General features: G+C 36.4%; 1 protein-coding gene across 2 annotated transcripts in view; it reads right to left on the reverse strand.

Annotated features, from left to right (window-relative positions):
- LOC123549123 (ubiquitin carboxyl-terminal hydrolase CYLD-like) overlaps positions 1–26,703 on the reverse strand; it is a 158,056-nt gene that overhangs the window by 75,988 nt on the left and 55,365 nt on the right. For both annotated transcript variants that reach the window (XM_045336961.2, XM_045336960.2), the window contains 3 exons: positions 18,072–18,286; positions 17,317–17,744; positions 882–973 (listed from right to left, as the gene is read on the reverse strand). In XM_045336961.2, the coding sequence (XP_045192896.1) occupies positions 882–973; positions 17,317–17,744; positions 18,072–18,286 (735 nt within the window). The remainder of the gene's footprint in view (positions 1–881; positions 974–17,316; positions 17,745–18,071; positions 18,287–26,703) is intronic.

Below are 26,703 nucleotides of genomic sequence, written 5' to 3' on the forward strand. Positions count from 1 at the left end.
TTATTGCAAGTTGCTATCTCAAGAATCATAAGTGAACTAGGTTAATGCATTTATTGCAAGTTGCTATCTCAAGAATCATAAGTGAACTAGGTTAATGCATTTATTGCAAGTTGCTATCTCAAGAATCACAAGTGAACTAGGTCAATGCATTTATTGCAAGTTGCTATCTCAAGAATCACAAGTGAACTAGGTCAATGCATTTATTGCAAGTTGCTATCTCAAGAATCATAAGTGAACTAGGTTAATGCATTTATTGCAAGTTGCTATCTCAAGAATCATAAGTGAACTAGGTTAATGCATTTATTGCAAGTTGCCATCTCAAGAATCATAGCTGCATTAATGTATTTATTATAGTTTTTTATTGTCAGTGCACATACTTAATCAACATTTAATATTATAATCTGCCATTAGAATAGTAAATTGTTTTTCAATTGTTTAGAATAATCAATACAGCTTAATCATTTCTTCTTTCTTTGTACTTCTTTCGTATGTTTCAATAACCTGATAGTACTTATTAAAGAGGTTTCTTTTTCCTTTTAAAGTAAGGTTGAACTACGTTTTTCTAGAAAATGACATGTACATGTTAATCTTTGAATGTTATATATGTTAAAAGTAGGAGAAATCTTTGAATGTTATATGTGAATATTTTAATGTTGTATATGTTATATACTGAATTGCAAATGTAAATTTTGTGATGAATAAACGGGCCTTAAACGTGGTTCCAAAAAAAAAAAAAAAAAAAAAAAAAAAATGTATTTATTCTGGTTACCTCAAGAATGATAACAGAAACATATTCATGCATTTTTACTGGCTATATCAAATTAACTTTTGCTCTTCTGCAGATTCCATGTCTGGCTTACTATTAGATCAAATTATCTTACCCTTTTCTTCACTCATCATGCCTGGTATTTTGCCAACTTTGTCTAACAACTTTCTCAATTTCATCATTTTATCAGCTCTCACATAGTGATGCCTAAAATATATATAAAAATAAAAAATTAGCTAAACACTATAAAAGTACTGCCGTTTGTATCTTTGTGTAATATAATATATTGCCTGACATTCGCTATTGTATATAAACTGACCCAGGATAAGACAGTGCTAAGTATAAGGTATGACTGAAATTACTTAGTCTAATACAGTATTGGTTTCAGACCAGTTTCTGATAACAAGAGGGCCATGAAGGCCCTGTATCGCTCACCTGACCTATTGACCTAAAGATCATCAAGATTAACATTCTGACCAAGTTTCATTAAGATATGGTCATAAATGTGGCCTCTAAAGTGTTAACTAGCTTTTCCTTTGATTTGACCTGGTGTCCTAGTTTTTGACCCAACATGACCCAGATCTGAACTTGTCCTAAAGATCATCAAGTTTAACATTCTGACTAAGTTTCATGAAGATACAGTCATAAATATGGCCTCTAGAGTGTTAACAAGCTTTTCCTTTGATTTGACCTGGTGACCTAGTTTTTGATCTGACCTAACCCAGATTTGAACTTGAGCTAAAGATCATCAAGATTAATATTTTGACCAAGTTTCATTAAGATATGGTCATAAATGTGGCCTCTAAAGTGTTAACTAGCTATTCCTTTGATTTGACCCTGTGACCTAGTTTTTGACCTGACATGAACCAGATTTGAACTTGACCTTAAGATCATAAAGTTTAACATTCTGACCAAGTTTCATGAAGATATAGTTATAAATGTGGCCTCTAGAGTGATAACGAGCTTTTCCTTTGATATGCCCTAGTGACCTAGTTTTTGATCCTACCTGAGCCAGATTTAAACTTAACCTAAAGATCATCAATATTAACATTCTGACCAAGTTTCATGAAGATACAGTCATAAATGAGGCCTCTACAGTGTTAACAAGCTTTTCCTTTGATTTGACCTGGTGACCTAGTTTTTGACCCCAGATGACCCAATATCAAACTCCTCCAAGATTTTATTAAGGGTAATATTCTGACCAAGTTTCATTAAGATTGGGCCAAAAATGTGACCTCTAGAGTGTTAACAAGCTTTTCCTTTCATTTGACCTGGTCCTAGTTTTTGACCCCAGATGACCCAATATCGAACTCATCCAAGATTTTATTGAGGGTAACATTCTGACCAAGTTTCAATTAGATTGGGCCAAAAGTGACCTCTAGGGTGTTAACAAGCTTTTCCTTTGATCTGACCTTGTGACCTAGTTTTTGATCCCAGATGACCCAATATCGAATTTGTCCAAGACTTTATTGAGGGTAACATTCTGACCAAGTTTCATTAAGATTGGGCCAAAAATGTGACCTCTAGTGTGTTAACAGTCAAATTGTTGACGACGGACGGACGACGGACACAGGGCGATCACTAAAGCTCACCTTTGAGCACTTTGTGCTCAGGTGAGCTAAAAAATGAGGGTTTTCATTATATTTATTTTTAAATACAAATTGTTTACAAAAATAATCTACAAATCGTTAAACCCTAGTCTTTACTCTTTGAAAGGATGTAAACAATACCGGCCTTATCCGCACATGCGTCCAAAAACAGGGGCTCCGAAAGGGCAGTCTAATTAACGTTAACTGGTTTATCTACAGTACCAGTTTCCGACAAATGGTTTTGTAAGCAGCTTTAAAATTATTATGACTGAAAATCTTATATGATTTTGATTTTATATTATGTAATTAACCTTTACTACTTTTTCCCATAAATCGTACAGGGTGTGGCTATCTTCCATTCCATTACATACCATACTGTACAGCGCCTATATAATCACATTATGCAACACTTCAGAAAAGCACCTTTCACACTGTGTATTTGTCTAGCTTGTAGACAGTAGTTTATTTGATTACTGTATACATTGTACTCTCGGTATACAGGAGTTTTATACCAACTTTAAGTCCTTAAGCTGTGTTAATATATTGTCTTCTGCACATGTGTGTCATGTGGAATCCCTCAGATGTAAACAAAACAGAAAGTTGATTGCTTAATAAAGAAGGTAGAATTTCTCTGTAAAAACTTGCTATTGATGAACGAAATTTCGCTCGATGTTTGCTTGTGAAACAGCGTTCCAAAACATATAGTCCTCCCTTTATGAAGAGTTACATGAAAGGAGAAATTATGATAATTCGGATACTGGCACTGTTCGGATACCAGTAAGTGTAATAACTATGTTCAATAATTTCAGCCAAACTGACACTGTTGTTCTTGACAATAACCCAGCGTTCGACACTAACGGTGTCCCGGGATCCCGAGGACACCAAAAATCCGCAAGGGATCCTAAAGTTCACAATTTCGGTGTTCCGTCGGGACTCTTGATTTTCAGATAAAATATGATTCTAAAAAAATGAAATTCCCCAGTCTTGTTCGCTCAAACATCGGTCTTTTGCTAAGCCAGGGCGTTCAGTTGACCCGAGGTCCCAGGTTTTGACCCGCGAAAATCGAGAAAAACTCGTATTTTACCCACATAAATTACGGCACGTGCGTCGGCTTGACTCGCGGAAATTTACTTACATGTAGATGCGTTCCAAGTTCGATAGTTCTGCCCCCTGTCAATCAAAATCCCAGTGAATTTCAATATTGTTCGCTGACACAAGCGGAAATATGGCAGTAGGCAGAGCGTCGTATGTTAATTAGCTACCGACAGATGTCAGTCACGCCACGCGCCAAATGACACGTGCTTATCTCGCGGTTTGTATTTAGTACAATATGCCTTGTCATTATCAAAGGTGTTTATTGATCAATGTTTACAAGTTAATTGATAAACAATGCAGCCTTAGATTATCGTGTTTGTACCATTATTTTGTGTGCTCAATACGATTACATGAGCCGGTCGGCCGTTACGGTCTATAACAAATTTATTATCATTGCCGAGGCTTTGTTTGGGCAAAACAAATTAAACTAGAAAATGCTTTTGTAAAAAAGCGCATGTCTCCCCCAATGCAAAGTCCTATAGGCAAGAAGTCAATAGGGGTCAGGAGCGAAAGTCAAAGAGACACTGATGGTTGGCTGCAATAGGGACCATCTACTTGGCATGTCCAGTCATCCTGCTAAATTTCAACACTCGTGGCCTAGTGGTTCTCAAGTCACTGTTCAGGCTCCTGTGACCTTGACCTTTGATCAAGTGACCTCAAAATAATTAGGGGTCATCTACTCTGCATGTCCAATCATCCTATTAAGTTTCAACATTGTAGGTCAAGTGGTTCTCAAGTTATTTCCAAAAAATGATTTTACATGAACAGGCCACTGTGACCTTGACCTTTAATAGACTGACCCCAAAAACAATAAGGGTCATTTACTCTGCATGAACAATCATCCTATGAAGTTTCAACATTCTGGGTCGAGAGGTTCTCAAGTAATTGATTGGAAATGGTTTTCCATGTTCAGGCCCCTGTGGCCTTGACCTTTAACAAAGTGACCCTAAAATCGTTAGGGTTCATCTACTCTGCATGAACAATCATCCTACGAAGTTTCATCGTTCTGGGTCAAGTGGTTCTCAAGTTACTGACCGGAAATGGTTTTCAATGTTCGGGCCCCTGTGACCTTGACCTTTCACAGAGTGACCCCAAAATCGTTAGGGGTCATCTACTCTTTATGACCAATCATCCTATGAAGTTTCAACATTCTGGGTCAAGTGGTTCTCAAGTTACTGACCGGAAATGGTTTTCAATGTTCGGGCCCCTGTGACCTTGACCTTTAATGGAGTAACCCCAAAATCTTAAGGGGTCATCTACTTTGCATGTACAATCATCTTATGAAGTTTCAACATTCTGGGTCAAGTGGTTCTCTAGTTATTGATCGGAAATGGTTTTCAATGTTCAGGCCCCTGTGACCTTGACCTTTGATGGAGTGACCCCAAAATCAATAGGGGTCATCTACTCTTCATGACCAATCATCCTGTGAAGTTTCAACATTCTGGGTCAAGTGGTTCTCTAGTTATTGATCGGAAATGGTTTTCAATGTTCAGGCCCCTGTGACCTTGACCTTTGATGGAGTGACCCCAAAATCAATAGGGGTCATCTACTCTTCATGACCAATCATCCTATGAAGTTTCAACATTCTGGGTCAAGTGGTTCTCTAGTTATTGATCGGAAATGGTTTTCAATGTTCAGGTCCCTGTGACCTTCACCTTTGATGGAGTGACCCCAAGAACAATAGAGGCTGTCTACTCCAGCAGCCCTACAACCCTATGAAGTTTGAAGGTTCTAGGTCAAATGGTTCTCCAGTTATTGCTCGGAAATGAAGTGTGACGTACGGACGGACGGACGGAAGGACGGACGGACGGACGGACAGGGCAAAAACAATATGTCTCCTGGGGGAGACATAATAAGCAGAAATTATATGTGGTATGATGAGAAAATAAAGTTAAAACAGTTATCTTTTCAAGAACTTTAACTGTTACTTTTGTTTTTCGTATTTGTCACTCGTTTTCTAGACCGACATTTTCGAACATTTTTATCATTTCTTAAGATTTTTTGATCACTGTTGCCAAAGCAGCTCTTATTTAGAAGAATTTGCTGATAATAAAAGCATGCAAACACTAAACCCCACCCACTTTTAGGCAATGTGCAAAATAAAACAACTAAAATATGAAATGTTTAAGAAAGTCTGTTATGACCAATGTATTAGTTTTAGATAAAGTCTGTGGGAGTTGCATTAATAAGGCCTAAAAAATCTTTGTATCTGGTAACATGCTAAAAAAATTAGGGTAGGTAGGTCAGAACATTTATTCTTTTTTGAATTTTTTTTTTTTTTTAAGGAAGACTTTTCGGAATTTTTTTTTTATGTCAAAAAAATGATTACAAATAAGGGGGTTATAAGGGGGAATGAACTAGGCGGCGTACATTTAGACGAACTACAACAAATGACAGAGGAGTGCGATGGTAGTGAAGATGAGGGGGAAGAGGACTTGGACAGAAATGACATTATTCTTTTACAGCAAAAGTCATACAAGCTATTGTTGTCATTGATGTAAAATGGAAATAAAGTGGAAATAAAATACATGTAGTACTGTAAACAGTTGTGTTTGTTAGATTTTAGTTTTTTCATGTTCTTACCACATTTTGTTATCAGGGACTCCTAATTTTTAGCAGGGATTCCTAAATTTCCCAGCAGTATTCCTTCGGGATACCTGGCAAAAAAGTTAGTGTCGAACGCTGTAACCGATATTGATTCTCTTATTTGAACAATAAACTTATCAAGTACTTACTGCAAATTAGGAACAATCATGCTTCAAACTACAGCTACTGCTAAAATTGAGACTTGTCTGAAGTAAAACCTTATTATCAATGAGTTGTAGAGTAACAGTAACTGATCATTTCAATTAATTTTAGGTATGTGACGACACATGTGAAATGCAGCAACATATCAATACACAGTTTTCAAAGTTTGCAGAATCTGGTTATCTGTTTTAGTAACTTGACCTGAGTAACTGAAATATAATCCCAACCATTGTCTCAATAAAAGCTTTCTGGGCATCAAGTTTGGTGATTACAGGTCTATCCAAACTAAAAATATTGAGTGGAAACCATTTTCTATTTGTAGTAAAAGCGACCTTTATCCAAGTGCCCAACCTTTGTCTCAATAAAAACTATCCACACACCAAATTTGCATACAACAGGTGCTGAGCGGAAATCATTTTTTCTATTTCGCTACAGTTTCGTATTTTTTTTTCTCAATAATAGATTTTGATAAAATGTTTTGAATTAAAAGATCAGGTTATGATGTATTGAACAAGAGCACCGCCTTGCGGGTGCTGACGCTCATCTGATTTTTTTTGTATAATAGAAATATTGTCCTACCCATGATTTTCTAAGTCTAAAAAGGGCCATCATTCTTGCAAAAAGCAGGATAGAGTTATGTTTCTTGATGTACAGTGTCCACTTATGATGGTGAAAAACTGTTGCAAGTTTTAAAGCAATAGCTTTGATAGTTTATGAGAAAAGTTGACTTAAACATAATATTCAACCAAGAAAATGATTTTTCTAAGTCCAAAAGGGGCAATAATTATTGCAAAAAAGCAGGATGGAGTTATGTTGCTTGCTTTACAGGGTCAGCTTATGATGGTGAACAACAGTTGCAAGTTTTAAAGCAATAGCTTTGATGGTTTAAGAGAAAAAGTTGACCTAAACATAAAACTTAACCAAGAAATCTGATATTTTCTAAGTCCAAAAGGGGCCATCATTCTTGCAAAAAGCAGGATGGAGTTATGTTTCTTGCTGTACAGGGTCCACTTATGATGGTGAAAAACTGTTGCAAGTTTTAAAGCAATAGCTTTGATAGTTTAGGATAAAAGTTGACCTAAACATAAAATTTAACCAAGAAAACTGATTTTCTAAGTCCAAAAGGGGCAATAATTCTTGCAAAAAGCAAGATGGAGTTATGTTTCTTGATGTACAGGGTCTGCTTATGATGGTGAACAAGTATTCCAAGTTTCAAAGCAATAGCTTTGATAGTTTAGGAGAAAAGTTGACCTAAACATAAAACTTAACCAAGAAATCTGATATTTTCTAAGTACAAAAGGGGCCATAAATCTTGCAAAATGCAAGATGGAGTTATTTTTCTTGCTATACAGGGTCAGCTTATGATGGTGAACAAGTATTCCAAGTTTCAAAGCAATAGCTTTGATAGTTTAGGATAAAAGCTGACCTAAACATAAAACTTAACCAAGCAACGCCGACGCCGACGCAGACGCCGACGCCGACGCCGACAACCGCTCAAGTGATGACAATAACTCATCATTTTTTTTCAAAAAATCAGATGAGCTAAAAATGAAATAAAAATACTAGGTCACCAGCTTTTCAAGTAATGCTCCGGACAAGCCTTATTTTGTATAATAAAGGGAGATATTTCGAAAACTATGTAAGGTAGAGTTATGATTCTCTGGTAAAGAGTTTCTTGTGGACTTATATTATATAGATTTTTTTCTTTCTTTTTTTTTTTTTTTAAGGATTAATATCCCTTTGTTGTTACTATAAATTACTTATGACACCTTTATTGATAATCGGCCAAAAAATGCCATTATGAAAACAACTAGGTTTTTATATATAAAAATTTTAAGTGTTTTGTTATAACATATTGTATATATAGTACAATATTGTTTATACATCACTGACAGATATCATCAATTCATTATGTTATACTGCAGAAGAGAAAATTAGGTGTCTTCCAGTAGGGGACTTTTTATTTCATGGCAATACTTCATTCACTTGTTTTTCTTTTTCTAGGTCAATTACAAACCTCACTGAGTGAAGTCCCATAACTCTGACATGTATTTTGGCCAAATTATGCCCCCTTTTGAACACAGAAAATCCTGGTTAAAGTTTTGCGTGCAAGTACATAATGGCTATCATTTAAAGGCATATAGCTTTGAAATTTATTTTTCTTTTTCTAGGACAATTACCAACCTCACTGGGTCAAGTCCCATAACTCTGACATGTATTTTTGGCCAAATTATGCCCCCTTTTGGACATAGAAAATCCTGGTTAAAGTTTTACATGGATGTTATTATCTCTAAAACTAATGCAGATATTGAATTGAAACTTCACATGTGTCTTCGATGTTATGAAATTAGGTGACAGCATCAAGAGCCATAACTCTGACATGTATTTTGGCCAATTATGCCTCCTTTTGGATTTAGAAAATCCTGGTTAAAGTTTTGCGTGCAAGTACATATAGCTATTACTTAAAGGTATATAGATTTGAAACTTATTTTTTCTTTTTTCTAGATCAATTACCAACTGCACTGGGTCAAGTCCCATGGGGCGGGGGTCAATTTGACCCTGGGGTCATGATTTGAACAAAGTTTTTAGAAGTCTACTAGGCAATGTTATATATCAAATATCTCAGATCTAGGCCTTCTGGTTTATTTTAAGCAAGTTTATAAAGATTTCCCTATGTACAATCAAGTAACCCCTGGGGTTGGGCCAATCTGACCCTGGGGGGTCAAGATTTGAACAAATTTTGTAGAGGTCCATTAGGGAATGCTTCATGTCAAATATCTAAGCTCTAGACCTTCTGGTTTATTTTTAGAAAATTTTGAAGATTTTTCTATGTACAATCAAGTAACCACATGGAGGGGTCAATTTGACCCCAGGGGTCATGATTTGAACAAATTTTGTAGACGTCTACTAGGCAATGCTACATGTCAAATATCTAAGATCTAGGCCTTCTGTTTTATTTCTAAAAAAATTTTGAAGATTTTCCTATGTAAAATCAAGTGACCCCTGGGGCGGGGTCATAATTTGAACAACTTTAGTAGAGGTCCACTAGGCAATTCTACATGTCAAATATCTAAGCTCTAGGGCTTCTGGTTTTTGACAAGAAGATTTTTTAAGATTTTCCTATGTAAAATCAAGTGACTCCTGGGGCGGGGTCAATTTTGACCCCAGGGTCATGATTTGAACAAACTTGGTAGAGGTCCACTAGGCAATGCTTCACACCAAATATCTAAGCTCTAGGGCTTCTGGTTTTTGAGAAGAAGATTTTAAAAGTTTTTCCTTTCGGTTGCCATGGCAACCAGAGTTCTGCATGGAATTCAATTCTGCGAACAATTTTGAGAAATTGTTGACGGACGACGCACGACTGACGGCAGACATCAAGCGGTCACAAAAGTTCACCTTGTCACTTTGTGACAGGTGAGCTAAAAACATGTTCAGAAAATATGGTAATGGTTTTCACCCTATGTCACTGACATTATTGACTTCAAATAATTTATATTTTTGTCACTTAAAACTAGAACTGTCACAGGAGTGACTTATACCCCCATAATACGGTCTTGTCACAGAAGAATGGCAACCACAAGAAATTTTAACAAGTGGGTCATGATGACCCTGAATTGCTCACCAGAGTAATATGAGCCACATGATTCAAATGACAAACTGATCCTAAAATATAAAGAAAGTAGGTCAGTAGGTCACATTTATGGTCACTGAAAGTCAGTTTTAAGATCTGTGTGCTTAACTGTACATGTCATCCGAATTTCAAGGTTGTATCTTAAAAAACAAGAAAGCAGGTCAGTAGGTCAAGGTCACAGTCAAGTGACCCCTAATCACTTCGGGTCATTAAGCACTCTAGGAAATATGATTTGATAATTTTTAGAGTATTTATTCCAATATAACTAATATAACAAGTGACCCCCAGGGTGGGGCCTCTTTTCATCCCAGAGGCATAATTTGAACAGTCTTGTATGAGATCCTTAAGGCAATGCTACATACCCAATATCAAAGGCTTAGGCTTTGAACTTTCAGACAAGAAGATTTTTTCCCCTATAGATATGTCTATCAGTGATTTTTTTTGCCCTTTTGGGAAAAGGTCCGGTACCGGATAAATTGGGAAAAATAGCAGAAAAGTTTACTCAGATTGGGAATTTTTATAGTTAATTAATAACATCATTTAGAATGCTTCTTCCTTTAATTACATGTAAATATCATCAAACAAACTGTTTGAATGGTTAAATCATGGTGAATGTCACTGTAACTAAGTTTTCCTTCTGGAATCATCAAAATGCAAACTTAATTTGGTCATTTGGGGAATTTTTGGATGATAATTGGGAAAAAAGATTGCATTTTTCAATTGGGAAAAGGTCCTTTGGGAACCCTAGGGCTGGGCCTCTTTTCACCCCAAGGGCACAATTTGAACATTTTTGGTAGAGGAACACTAGGCAATGCAACATACCAAATATCAAAAGCCTATGCCATGCAGTTTCAGACAAGATTTTTAAAGTTTTTTCCTATATAAGTCTATGTTAAACTTGAGACCCCCCGGGACAGGGCCTCTTTTCACTCCAGGAGCATAATTTGAACACTTTTGGTAGAGGACAACAAGGCAATGCAACATACCAAATATCAAAAGCCTAGGACCTGCAGTTTCAGACAAGAAGATTTTTCCTATATAAGTCTATGTAAAACTTGAGATCCCCCAAGGCAGGGCCCTCTTTTCACCCCAGGAGCATAATTTGAACAATTTTGGTAGAGGACCATAAGGCAATGCTACATACCAAATATCAAAGGCCTAGGTCTTGTGGTTTTAGACAAGAAGATTTTCAAATTTTTTTCCTATATAAGTCTATGTAAAACTTATGTGACCCCCGGGGGCGGGGCCTCTTTACACCCCAGGGACACAATTTGAACAGTCTTAATAGAGGACCATTAAATGATGTTACATGCCAAATATCAAGGCTCTATGCCTTGCGGTTTTGGACAAGAAGATTTTTAAAGTTTTTCCTTTCGGTTGCCATGGCAACCAGAGTTCTGCATGGAATTCAATTCTTTGAACAATTTTGAAAGGGGGCCACCCAAGGATCATTTCTGTGAAGTTTGGTTTAATTCTGCCCAGTGGTTTTCAAGAAGAAGATTTTATTAAGAAAATGTTGACGGACCGGCGACGCACGATGGACATTGAGTGGTCACAAAAGCTCACCATGAGCCTTTGGCTCAGGTGAGCTAAAATACTTAGAATAATATAAACAAGAGCTGTCACAGGAGACAGCACGCTCGACTATTTCGATGCTGGATAGTGAAACTGGGCACATCTGAGGAAAGTAGAGCTGTCACTAGAGTGTTTAATGACTCTAATTGTGGATAAAGATACTGCACAATAGCCTGAGTCTATGTCAAAAATATCAACTTAAAGTAATAAGAGAGGTAAAGATAAAATGTATCAAAACACTATATAAGTATATCCTAAGCAAAAAGGGGCATAATTCTTTAAATATTGGTGCCAGAGTTATGCACCTTGCGTCATATGGTGTGGGTGATGATGTTGAACAACTATTTTAAGTTTGAATCAAATCCATTCAGTAATAACAGTGACAGAGTGAAAGTGCATCAAAACTTTAACCTAAAATTCTAAGTAAAAAGGGGGAATAATTCATGAAAAAATGGTGCCAGAGTTATGCACCTTGTGTCATATGATGTGGGTGATGATGTTAAACAACTATTTTAAGTTTGAATCAAATCCATTCAGTAATAACAGAGATAGAATGAAAGTGCATCAAAACTTTAACCTGAAAATCTAAGTGAAAAGGGGGGATAATTCATGAAATATTGGTACCAGAGTTATGGCCCTTATGTCAGATGATGTGGATGATGATGAGAAATAAGTATTTCAAGTTTGAATCAAATCCATCAATTAATTACAGAGATAGGTTGAAAAAAGAGAAAGTGTAAAAAAACTTTAACCAAGGTGGGGACGCGGAAAGACGCCGACGCGGGGGCAAGTAGGATAGCTCTCCTTATACTTTGTATAGTCGAGCTAAAACGTAAAAAAAAAAAAATGCTTAAAAATTTTTTTTTTACTCCTCTTTGAAGTACTTCATCCTGGGCTTCCGCGGCACATGCAAGTAATACTAGTATATGTGCCCAGGATGAGAGATGAGGTACAAATAAAAATCTCTAATATTAGAGATACACTAAAAGTGAATATAAAAAAAGTGTCTTATCGACACATGTTACCACAGAAAAATGTATTTACCTTTACATATGACTAATAATAAAAAAGTTAGAAAAATACCTAAAACATTGAAAATCTAAAAATAGACTAATTCTTAGAATTTAAGGGGAAGTAACTAAGTAAAGTTAAAAAGGTTACTTCCCTTTGGCTCTATGCCAATCAGAATGATATATAGTGAAAATACATCAAACTAAGTAAAAGGGGAAATAATTCATGAAAAATTGGTGGCAGAGTTATGCACCTTGTGTCACCTGATGCAGGTGATAAGGTGGAACATCTCTTTTAAGTTTGAATCAAATCCATTTAGTAATTACTGAGATAATAGATTTCGTGACGGGACGCAACACGACAAAACTGACTCCTATATAGCCCCCCCACCACCCAAACATGTTTAGTGGGGGTATAACAATAACAAGCCTTAGCATTACATAACTTGTTTAAGGACGTCATGATGGTTTTCAGGGCTGACTGCTGAAAGATGTTACTTCATGTCAGTACAATTTCATACGATTAGGTGATGTTGAGATCTGTCTTTTTTATAGGTTCTTTTTTCTTGTTACTGAAGAAATGTTATTTCTGTGTGTTGCAAATTGTCCTCAGTGGTGAACTTTGAAGTTCTATGTATATAGCATAAAACAACTCTAGAAAATACTAGAAGATTTTGTAGAAAAGCGCATGTCTCCCTCAATGCATAGTAGTTGTAATAGGCAAGAAGTCAATAGGGAACCAGAGCGAAAGTCAAAGAGACACTTACGGTTGGCTGCAATAGGGATCATCTAACTGGCATGTCCAATCAACCCACGAAGTTTCAAAATTCTGGGCCAAATAGTTCTCAACTTGACCTTTGATCTAGTAACACCAATAAGAGGGCCAAGATGGCCCTAGGTCGCTAACCTGAGAAACACACCATAGCAGTGTTAACACGTTTGACCTAGTGATTTCATCATGGAAAAAAATATTATTATTTAAATTGGAGCAAAAATCTTAAATATAAACAGGTATTTTTTTTATTTGACCTAGTGACCTAGTTTTTGACCCAGATGACCCATATTCGAACTTTACCTAGATTTCATCAAGGCTATCATTCTGACCAAATTTCATGAAGATCAATTGAAAAATACAGCCTCTATCGCATACACAAGGTTTTTCTTTGGTTTGATCTAGTGACCAAGCTTTTGACCCCAGACTACCTATATTCACAACTGACCTAGACTTCATCAAGGCAACCATTCTGACCAAATTTTATGAAAATCCAGTGTAAAATGCAGCCCCTACTGCATACACAAGGTTTTTCCTTGATTTGACCTAGTCAGGGTTGCCAGCACTCTGGGTGAATAAAATTCCCTGACTTTTCCCTGACCAATTCATGTTTTTCACTGACCAAAACCGCCAAACATTTAAACAGCCTCCTGACCTCCCCTATAGCCCTCCAATCCTCCAATTATTTTTTTTCCAAATGTTTTGTATCTATTTTCCAATATATTAAACATAAACATCAAAATTAAATGCATGTTACAGTATTACATCATTAAACTTTGTTTTTAATTACTTAAATTTAATGCTTGAAGACTGCCATAGCCACAAAAGTTTAAAATGATTAACTTCTTTGAGCTTTGAAATCATTTTTCCCTGACTTTCCAGGATTTTCATTTTTCACTGACCAAATTTTAAAATTCCCTGACAATTCCCTGACCTTGAAAAAGAAACCAATTTCCCTGACTTTTCAAGACTGCTGGCAACCCTGCTAGTGACCTAGTTTTTGAACCCATATGACCCATATTCGAACTTGACCTAGATTTAATCAAGGCTATCATTCTGAAAAAATTTCATGAAGATCAATTGAAAAACACAGCCTCTATCACATACACAAAGTTTTTCTTTGATTTTACCTAGTGACCTACTTTTTAACCCCAGATGACCCATATTCAAATTCTATCTAGATTTCATCAAGGCAATCATTCTGACTTAATTTCAGGAAAATCAATTGAAAAATACAGCCTCTATCGCATAAACAAGGTTTTCCTTTGATTTGACCTAGTGACCTACATTTTTATCCCAGATGACCCATATTTGCTCTTGACCTAGATTTCATCAATGCAATCATTCTGACTAAATTTCATGAAGATCAATTGAAAAATACAGCCTCTATTGCAAACACAAGGTTTTTCTTTGTTTTTACCTAGTGACCTACTTTTTAACCCAAGATGACCCATTTTCAAACTCAGCCTAACTTTCAGCAATGTAATCATTCTGACCAAAATTCATTAAGATTTATTGAAAAATACAGCCTCTATCGCATACACAAGGTCTTTCTTTGATTTGACCTAGTTTTTGACCCCAGATGACCCATTTTCAAATTCATCCCAGATTTTATCAAGGTAATCATTCAGACCAAATTTCATGAGGATCAGATGAAAAATACAGCCTCTATGGTATACACAAGTTTTTTCTTTGATTTGACCTAGTGACCTAGTTTTTAACCCCAGATGACCCATTTTCGAACTCGGCCTAGATTTTATCAAGGTAATCATTCTGACAAAATTTCATGAAGATCAGTTGAAAAATACAGCCTCTATCGCATAGACAAGCTAAATGTTGACAGACGACGGACAGACGCCGGACATCGAGCGATCACAAAAACTCACCGGAGCATTGCTCAGGTGAGCTTAAAATGATAGGGGTCATTTACTCTGTAAGCCCTATCACCCAATGAAGTTTGAAGGTTCTAGGTCAACTGGTTCTGCAGTTTTTGATAAAAAATGAATTCTGACGGACAGATGGCCCCTGTGACCTTAACCTTTGATGTAGTGACCCCAAAATCAAAAAGGGGTCATCTCCTCTGCAAGTCTTATCCCAACAGGGATCATCTACTCGGTATGTCCAATCATCCAGCGTTCGACACTAACGGTGTCCCGGGATCCCGAGGACACCAAAAATCCGCAAGGGATCCTAAAGTTCACAATTTCGGTGTTCCGTCGGGACTCTTGATTTTCAGATAAAATATGATTCTAAAAAAAATGAAATTCCCCAGTCTTGTTCGCTCAAACATCGGTCTTTTGCTTCAGTTGACCCGAGGTCTCGGGTTTTGACCCGCGAAAATCGAGAAAAACTCGTATTTTACCCGCATAAATTACGGCACGCGCGTCGGCTTGACTCGCGGAAATTTACTTAGATGCGTTCCAAGTTCGATAGTTCTGCCCCCTGTCAATCAAAATCCCAGTGAATTGTTCGCCGGCACAAGCGGAAATATGGCAGTAGGCGGAGCGTCGTATGTTAATTAGCTACCGACAGATGTCAGTCACGCCACGCGCCAAATGACACGTGCTTCTCTCGCGGTTTGTATTTAGTACAATATGCCTTGTCATTATCAAAGGTGTTTATTGATCAATGTTTACAAGTTAATTGATAAACAATGCAGCCTTAGATTATCGTGTTTGTACCATTATTTTGTGTGCTCGATACGATTACATGAGCCGGTCCGCCGTTACGGTCTATAACAAATTTATTATCATTGCCGAGGCTTTGTTTGGGCAAAACAAATTAAATAAGCAGAAATTATACGTGGTATGATGAGAAAATAAAGTTAAAACAGTTATCTTTTCAAGAACTTTAACTGTTACTTTTGTTTTTCGTTACTCGTTTTCTAGACCGACATTTTCGAACATTTTTATCATTTCTTACAAGATTTTTCTAGTACAAACTAAAATAAAAAGCCAATAAAACGTCTGCATTTACGAAAAATATGATCACTGTTGCCAAAGCAGCTCTTATTTAGAAGAATTTGCTGATAATAAAAGCATGCAAACACTAAACCCCACCCACTTTTAGGCAATGTGCAAAATAAAACAACTAAAATATGAAATGTTTAAGAAAATCTGTTATGACCAATGTACTAGTTTTAGATAAAGCCTGTTGGAGTTGCATTAATAAGGCCTAAAAAATCTTTGTATCTGGTAACATGCTAAAAAAATTAGGGTAGGTAGGTCGGAACATTTTTTTTTTTTTTGAATTTTTTTTTTATTTAAGGGAGACTTTTCGGAATTTTTTTTTATGTCAAAAAAATGATTACAAATAAGGGGGTTATAAGGGGGAATGAACTAGGCGGCATACATTTAGATGAACTACAACAAATCGCAGAGGAGTGCGATGGTAGTGAAGATGAGGGGGAAGAGGACTTGGGCAGAAATGACATTATTCTTTTACAGCAAAAGTCATACAAGCTATTGTTGTCATTGATGTAAAATGGAAATAAAGTGAAAATAAAATACATGTAGTACTGTAAACAGTTGTGTTTGTTAGATTTTAGTTTTTTCATGTTCTAACCACATTTTGTTATCAGGGACTCCTAATTTTCAGCAGGGATTCCTAAATTTCCCAGCAGGTATTCCTTCGAGATACCTGGCAAAAAAGTTAGTGTCGAACGCTGTCATCCCACAAAGTTTCAACATTCTGGGTCAAATGGTTCTCCAGTTATTGATAGAAAATGAAGTGTGACAAAAGCATGGCCCCCATGACCTTGACCTTTGATGGAGTGACCCAAAAAACAATAAGGGTTGTCTACTCTGTAAGTCCTATTACTATATGAAGTTTGAAGGTTCTATGTCAAATGGTTCTCAAGTTACTAATCAAAAATGGATTTCCATGTTCTGGCCCCTGTGACCTTGACCTTAAATAGAGTGACCCCAAGATCAAAACATAAATATTAACCTGTGAAATTGTAATGGAATTAGTGTACATACTGATTAAATTTCTATAATAATATAACACTAAATAAAATTTGTGCAATGGACCAAGTGACATTACTTTTGGATAAACCCATGTATATCTCTATGCTTTGTGATCAAATACAAATACTACAGTTTCAATGTAAAATAAGGAAGTTTGACTACCTTCTTAATGGATTTACAATCCCTTCCTTTAAAACTTGTTGAACTTCCTGGTATTCTTGTATATCTGACAGAATTTTTGGACGGTGTAATATTGAATCAAACACAGTTGTAAAATAAAACATAGCTAATAGTGTAGCATCCATGTAACAAGAATTATGATGGCCTTGAATTCCACGACCTTTTCCACAAATAAGACTAATATTTTCAAGAGAAGTAGGTGGTGAAACAGTTCCAGGTAGATCTGGTGTTTCCGTACTGCCGAAGTTTATGCTCCTGTCTGATGTCTGAATACGCAGTTGACGGTCGTCGATGAAACGTTTGTCCTTGCGACATTTATATAATGGTACAAAGAGTCCTTTACGAGCTGGACAGTTAAATAATCGATGACTTCCAAAAGTTCCATCTGTGCCTGCTGTTGTCTCTTCCTCCTGCAATTACAATATATAAATGACTAAAGTGTATACACAAACCTATTGATTAAAGTATATATGCACACCTGTTGTTTAAAGTATACATGCATCCCTGTTGATTAAGGTATACATGCACCCCTGTTGATTAAGGTATATATGCACCCCTTTTAAGGTATACATGCACCCCTGTTGATTAAAGTATACATGCACCCCTGTTGATGAAAGCCTTAAGTGAGACTCTTACTAGGCAGATTTTCACATTTTTCCAAACCAGTCTAGGTTTACTCTTTCCTGCTATATTACTGAAGAACTTTTAGAGAAAACATAATTAATAAATTGTTGTACCATTTCAAGTCCTGCAATCAACTTTTTTGGCTCTTTCTGGTCAGGGAGGTTCCCAATCCATTTGATGAGACCATACAGAGGCTTGGTTGACATGACTTCAACCAGAGAACCTATTCCAAGTTCTGGATCTGGTTCAGGTAAAGGTTTATGACGTGAATTAACACCTTGAGATCCATGGGGAATCAAAACTTCACCAAGTCCCTCTGTCAAATAATCTGAAAAAAAGGTATTAACTAAAGCTATATTTTCAGCATGGTATAAATATTCATGAATAAAAAACTTGGAAATTCTACGAAAACCAGGTTTTCAGCTTTGCACCACGCCAACAGGATCTTTAAAACAAGAGCTGTCACAAGAGACAGCGCGCTCGACTATTTCGATGCTGGATAGTGAAACTGGGCACATCTGAGGAAGCTGGAGCTGTCACTAGTGTTTAATGACTCCAATAAGAATGAAGATATTGGACAATAGCTTGAGTCTGTGTCAAAAGTATTAAGTAATAAGAGAGATAAAGAACATTAAATAAGTATAATTCTAAGCAAAAAGGGGGATAATTCATGAAATATTGGTGCAAGAGTGATTTTTGCACCTTGTGTCATATGATGTGGGTGATGATGTGGAATAACAACTTCAAGTTTGAATCAAATCCATTTAGTAATAACTGAGATATAGTGAAAATGCATCAAAATTAACCTGAAAGTCTAAGTAAAAGGGGGGCATAATTCATGAAATATTGGTGCAAGAGTTATGCCACCTTGTATCATATGATGTGGGTGATTAGGAGAAACAACTATTTTAAGTTTGAATCAAATCCATTTAGTAATAACTGAGATAGAGCGAAAGTGCACCAAAACTTTAAACAAGAAATTTTAAGTAACAAGAGATCACAGAGTGATCTTGGCGCCCACCAATGTGCCATTTTTGAGTGTTCCAAATTTCAAGACTTACTGACTAGCTTAAGGTCAAATTTCATTTCCATACACAACACTTTGCATGTGGTCCAAATTCGAAAGCTGTAGCTTGAGAAATATGAAAGTAGGTCACTAGATCAATTTCAAGGATGAAATGTGAAAGTAGGTCACTAGGTCAAAATCAAGGTCAAATTACACTTCAGAATGCAACATTATGCATGTGGTTCAAATTTAAAGCCTGTACCTTCAAAAATGTGGAAGTAGGTCACTAGGTCAATGTCAAGGTCAAAGTTTGTTTCGGTACACAATCCTATGCATGTGGTCTAAATTTGAAGCCTGTAGCTACAGAAATGTGAAAGTAGGTCACTAGGTCAATCTTAAGGTCAAAGTTCATTTCGGTACACAAAACTATGCATGTGGTCCAAATTTGAAGACTGTAGCTCGAGAAATGTGAAAGTAGGTCACTAGGTCAAAATCAAGGTGAAATTTTATTTCGGAACACAGAACTATGCATGTGTTCCAAATTTGAAGCCTGTACCTTCAAAAATGTGAAAGTAGGTCACTAGGTCAATGTAAAGGTCAAAGTTTGTTTCGGTACACAAAACTATGCATGTGGTCCAAATTTGAAGGCTGTAGCTTGAGAAATGTGAAAGTAGGTCAGTAGGTCAAAATCAAGGTCAAATTCCAATTCAGAACACAAAACTATGCATGTGGTCCAAATTTGAAGCCTGTACCTTCAAAAATGTGAAAGTAGGTCACTAGGTCAAAGTCAAGGTCAAAGTTTTTTTAGTGCACAAAACTATGCAAGTGGTCCAAATTTGAAGGCTGTAGCTACAGAAATGTGAAAGTAGGTCACTAGGTCAAAATCAAGGTCAACTCATGTCAAGGTTCATCTTGCCACTCAAAACAATACATGTGGTCCAAATTTGAATGTTGTAGGTTATTGACAAGAAGATTTTAAAATCTTTTCCCTATATAAGTCTATATGAACCATGTGACCCCTCAGGGCGGGGCCATATTTGACCCTAGGGGGATAATTTGAACAAACTTGGTAGAGAACCACTAGATGATGCTACATTACAAATGCCAAAGCCCTAGGCTTTGTGGTTTGGACAAGAAGATTTTCAACGTTTTTCCCTATGTAAGTCTATGTAAACCATGTGACCCCCGGGGCGGAGCCATATTTGACCCTAGGGGGATAATTTGAACAATCTTAGTAGAAGACCACTAGATGATGTCATATACAAAATATCAAAGCCCTAGGCCCTGTGGTTTTGAACAAGAGGTTTTTCAAAGTTTTTCCCTATATAAGTCTATATAAACCATGTGACCCCCGGGGCGGGGCCATATTAGACCCCAAGGAAATATTTTGAATCATCTTGGTAGAGGACCACTAGATGATGCTTCATACCAAATATCAAAGCCCTAGGCTCTGTGGTTTTGGACAAGAAGATTTTCAAAGTTTTTCCCTATATAAATCTATGTAAATTATAGAAATAAACAAAGGGCCATAACTTACTAAAAAATAGTTGAACCAGTCTGATTTTCAGAGGGACACAACTAGGGTACCAATACATCATTCTGACAAAGTTTGGTCAAAATCCCCCAGTTAGTTTGTGAGGAGATGCGATAACGAGAAATTGTTAACGGACGGAAGGACGACGGACCACGGACGCAGAGTGATTTGAATAGCCCACCATCTGATGATGGTGGGCTAAAAAGGTGCAAGAGTTATGGCCCTTGTGTCATATGATGTGAGTGATGATGTTGAATAACTATTTTAAGTTTGAATCAAATCCATTTAGTAATTACTGAGATAATAGATTTCGTGACGGGACGCAACGCGACAAAACTGACACCTATATAGCCCCCCCACCCCCCAAACATGTTTAGTGGGGGTATAACAATAACAAGCCTTAGCATTACATAACTTGTTTAAGGACGTCATGATGGTTTTCAGGGCTGACTGCTGAAAGATGATACTTCATGTCAGTACAATTTCATACGATTAGGTGATGTTGAGATCTGTCTTTTTTAAAGGTTCTTTTTTCTTGTTGAGATAAAAAGTGCATCAAAATTTTAACATGCAATTCTAAGTAAAAGGGGGCATAATTCATGAAATATTGGTACCAGAGTTATGGACCTTAAGTCATATGATGTGGCTGATAAGGTGGAACAACTATTTTAAGTTTGAATCAAATCCATTTAGTAATAACTGAGATAGAGTGAAAGTGCATCAAAACTTTAACCTGAAATTCTAAGTAAAAAGGGGGGATAATTCATGAAATATTGGTGTGAGAGTTATGACCCTTGTGCCATATGATGTGGGTGATGATGAGGAATAACTATTTTATGTTTGAAACAAATCCATCAAGCAATTACAGAGATAAAGTAAACGTGCATTAAAACTTTAACCAAAGCGCAGACGCGGAAGGACGCCGACGCCGGGTCGAGTAGGACAGCTCTCCATACTTCGTATAGTCGAGCTTAAAATGGTCATATTCTATTATACATATCTGACTGCATCCAATCATGAAGTACATGCGACATTTTCCTATGTAATTTATGATTCTTTGATAAAAGCTACCTTAAACAAAGTTTGCTGACAATAGGTGCACCCAAACTAAAGATATTGAGCATAAACCATTTTTCTATTTTTAGTAAGTGACCCAAAATACAATCCAAAGCCAGTTCTTATATTTAAAGTTATAAATTCGAAACCAGCTTTTTGATGATCAAACTGAAAAACAAGAGGGCCAAGATGGCCCTAGTTCGCTCACCTGAGTAACACACCATAACAGTGTAAACATGTTTTACCTAGTGATTTCATGGAGACAAAATTAATATTCTGACCAATTTTCATTAAGATTGGACCAAAAAACGTGGCCTCTCGAGTGTAAACAAACATTTTCTTTGATTTGACCTAGTGACCTAGGTTTTTATCACACATGACATAGATTCGAACTTGTCCAAAATTTCATGAAAACAAACATTCTGACAAAGCTTCAAGAAGATTGGAGCAGAAAAGTGGCCTCTAAAGTGTATACAAGCTTTTTCTTTGATTTGACCTAGTGACCTAGTTTTTGATCCATTGTGACCCAGATTTGAAATCATCCAAGATTTCATGATAACAAACATTCTGACCAAGTTTCATGAAGATAGATCAACAAGAGGGCCATGATGGCTCTATATCGCTCACCTAAGTTAAATTGCTTGCTTAAACAAATTTCTTTGCTAAAGCTTAAAATACAAGAAAGTAGGTCAGTAGGTCATATTTATGGTCACTGAAAGTCAGTTTTAAGATTGGTGTGAAAAACTGTACATGTCATCCAAATTTCAAGGCTGTATCTTAAAAAACAAGAAAGTAGGTCAGTAGGTCAACTCACAGTCGGGTGACACCTTATCACTTGGGGTCATCTGGTAAATGTAATTAAACAGTCTAGGAAATATGATCTGATAATTTTTTAAGTATTTTTCCTATATAACTCATATATCAAGTGACACCTGGGGCAGGGCCTCTTTTCAACCCAGGGACATAAATCCAACAATCTTGTTAGAGATCAACTAGGCAATGATACATACAAAATATCAAAGGCATTGGCCCTGAACTTTCAGACAAGAAGATTTTTAAATTTTTTCCTAAATAAGTCTATGTAAAACATGGAACCCCCAGGGCAGGGCCTCTTTCACCCCAGGGGCATAATTTGAAAAATTTTGGTAGTAGCAACATACCAAATATCAAAAGCATAGGCCTTGCAATTTCAGACAAGAAGATTTTTTAAGTTTTTTCCTATATATGTCTATGTAAAACTAGGGACCCCCGTGGCAGGGCCTCTTTTCACCCCAGGGTAATAATTTGAACAATCTTTGTAGAGAACCACAAGGCAATGCTACATACCAAAAATCAAAAGCCTAGGTCTTGTGGTTTCAGACAAGAAGGTTTTTCAAGTTTTTTCCTATACAAGTCTATATAAACCATGTGTCCACCCTGGGTGGGGCCTCTTTTCACCCTAGGGGGATCATTTGAACAATCTTTATAGAGGCATACTATATGATGCTACATACCAAATATCAAAGCCCTAGGCCCTTTTGTTTTTGAAAAGAAGATTTTCAAGGTTTTTCCCTATACAAGTCTATAGAAACAATGTGACCACCAGGGCGGGGCCATATTATATCCTAGGGGGATAGTTTGAATAATCTTGGGAGATGTCTACTAGATGATGCTACATACTAAATATCAAAGCCGTAGGCCTTATGGTTTTGGACAAGAAGATTTTCAAAGTTTTTCCCTATATAAGTCTATATAAATCATGTGACCACCGGGATGGGGCCATTTTTAACCCTAGGGGGATAATTTGAACAATCTTGGTAGAGGCCCACTAGATGATGCTACATACCAAATATCAAAGCCCTAGGCCTTGTGGTTTTGGACAAGAAGATTTTTGAAGTTTTTCCTTTCGGTTGCCACGGCAATGAGAGTTCTGTATGGAATTCAATTCTTTGAACAATTTTTAAAGAAGACCATCCAAGGATCATCCCTGTGAAGTTTCATCAAAACTGGCTTGGTGGTTTAGGAGATGTTGTTTAAAGGAAAGTGTGGACGGACGCCTGACGGACGGACGCTGGACGGTGAGCGATCACAATAGCTCACCCTGAGCTTTTGGCTCAGGTGAGCTAAAAATGTGCCGCCTAGGGTGTAAACAAGTTTATTCTTTGACTTTTGCATGCAGAAGGTTTTTCTTTGATTTTAACAGGTGGCCTAGTTTTTGACCCCAGATGATCCAGATTCGAACTTAGGCTAAAGATCATCAAGATCATCATTTTGACCAAGTTTCATGAAGATAGGGTCATAAACCTGGCCTCTAGAGTGTTATGAAGCTTTTCCTTTAATTTGACCGGATGACCTAGTTTTTGATCCCACATGACCCAGACTCAAACTTGACCTAGAGGTCCTCATAACAAACATTCTGACCAATTCTCATGAGTTTGAAACTTAAATTGTGGTCTCTAGAATGTTAACAAGATTTTCCTTTGATCTGGCCTAGTGACCTAGTTTTTGAAACCAAATGACCCAGTTTCCAATTTGACCTAGAGATCATTAAGACAAACATTCTGACCAAGTTTCCTAAAGATTGAGTCACAACTGTGGCTTCTAGAGTGTTCACAAGCTTTTCCTTTGATTTGACTGGGTGACCTTGTTTTTGAACCCACATGACCCAGATTCAAACTTGACCTAGTGATCATCAAGACAAACATTCTGACCAAGTTTCATAAAGATCGAGTCACAACTGTGGCCTCTAGAGTGTTCACAAGCTTTTTCTTTGATTTGATCGCGTGACCTAGTTTTTGATCCCACATGACCAAGATTCAAACTTGACCTAGAGATCATCAAGACTAACATTCTGACCATTCTTCATAAAGATTGAGTCACAAATGTGGCCTCTAGAGTGTTCACAAGTTTTTCCTATGATCTGGCCTACTGACCTAGTTTTTGAACCTACATGACCCAGTTTCAAACTTGGCCTAGAGATCATCAAGTCAAACAGTCTGACCAAGTTTCATAAAGATTGGGTCACAATTGTGGCCTCTAGAGTGTTCACAAGGCAAATGTTGACGGACGACGCATGCCGGACAATGACCGGTCACAATACCTCAACTTGAGCACTTCGTGGTCAGGTGAGCTAAAAACCTATTTCTTATTATAACTATGACCATATTTTTTCTATTTTTAGTTACCCAATGGCATTAAAATGACCTTTTTGTCACAAAAAAACAAACAAAGAGAAAACGAAAAAAAAAATTGGGATTTCTTTGAGATTTGAAACTACACCCTTCCATTCCAAAGCTTAAAAATCTTCTTTTTTTTTCAAATATGACCTCATTTTTCTATTTTTAGTTACACTGACATTGACCCTGATCCAAGTGACCTCAAATACATTCCCAACCTCTTGTGTTTGATAAAAGCTATCTAGTATCTACACACCAAGTATACTGACAATGTGTACCCAAATTAAAGATACTGAGTGGAAGCCATTTTTCTATTTTTAGTAACAGTGATCCCAATATCATTCAAAGCTAATTTTTCAGGTAAGCTGTAAACAAATTTTGGTGGCAGTAAGGCGTAAAAAAAAATTTTTTTCCAGTATCCCGACCTACCCTAAATTTTTGGCTCGACCCTAAATGTTTTTATGGCCTTGGAGAATTTTTTTTCTCAACTTTATAACAACAAGTTGCAAAACTCCATTTTTTATGCTTTAAACATGTTCAGTGTTGTCAGAAATTAATTTACTGATGCTCTTAAGGCATAACCCCCCTATTTGTATTGATTTTTTGACACAAAAATAATTTCCGAAAAGTCTCTTAATAAAAAAAAAATAAAAAAAATAAAAAAAGTTCCGACCTACCTACCCTAATTTTTTTTCAGCATGTTACCGGAAACAAAGAATTTTTTTTTAGGCCTAAGTAAGTCCAAACTAAAACTACCTTTTTTCCGTAAGACAGCGCGCTCCACTATTCGGGGATTTGACAGTAAAATGAATATATGTCTGAATAAGAGACCTCTACTTTAAAAGGAAGATACACCATGGGCATAATTCTATCAAGTACACAAATTTGAGTTATTAGGGTTGTTACAACACATGCAGATGATGATGATAAAGATATATTTTGAGTTTCAAGTCATTATCTTATATAGTACCAAATTTATGTCCAGAAAACGAAGTTTGTAAAAAATACAAATCAGAGTTATGGGGATTGTTACCACACATGCAGATGATGATGGTAAAGATATATTTTAAGTTTCAAGTCTTTATCTTATATTGCATTAAAATAGTATCCAGAAAGCGAAGATTGCAAAAAAAATTTAAGTACAAAAGGGGCATAATTCTGTCAAAAACACAATTAGAGTTATGGGGTATGTAGCCACACATGCAGATGATTATAAACAAATACTTTTAATTTCAAGTCATTATCTTTTAAAGCACCAAAGATATGTCTATAAACGAAGCTTTCGAAAAAAATTAACATGAAAATAATTCTAAGTATAACTCCTTGGTGACCTTGACCTTGGGTATAATGGGCCCAGCCCCTACAAATACTTTGTTTGTATGCTGGACAATGTTTATGTGAACTAACAGTATGATATAAGCAAAAGTAACAAAGATATGACAGAAAAACAAAGGTTGCCGAAAAACTTTTAACCTTAAAAATAACCTAAGTATAAGACCTTGGTGACCTTGACCTTGGGTATAATGGGCTCAGTCCCTAAACATTCTTTGTTTGTATGTTGGACAATGTTTATGTAAAGTTACAGTAAAATATAAGCAATAGTAACAAAGATATGACTGAAAAACAAAGGTTGCCGAAAAACTTTAACCTTAAAAATAACCTAAATATAACACCTTGGTGACCTTGACCTTGGGTATAATATGCTCAGCCCCTAGACAAGTTTTGTTTGTATACTGGACAATGTTTATGTGAAGTTACAGTAAGATATAAGCAATAGTAACAAAGATATGACAGAAAAACAAAGGCTGCCGAAAAACTTGAACCTTAAAAATAATCTAAGTATAACAGCTTGGTGACCTTGACCTTGGGTATAATGGGCTCAGCCCCTATACATATATTGTTTGTATACCGGACAATGTTTATGTGAAGTTACAGTAAGATATAAGCAATAGTAACAAAGATATGACAGAAAAACTAAGGTTGCCGAAAAACTT

The sequence above is a fragment of the Mercenaria mercenaria genome, chromosome 6 (genome assembly GCF_021730395.1).
Source record: "Mercenaria mercenaria strain notata chromosome 6, MADL_Memer_1, whole genome shotgun sequence".
In the NCBI taxonomy this organism is placed as follows: Eukaryota; Metazoa; Mollusca; class Bivalvia; order Venerida; family Veneridae; genus Mercenaria; species Mercenaria mercenaria.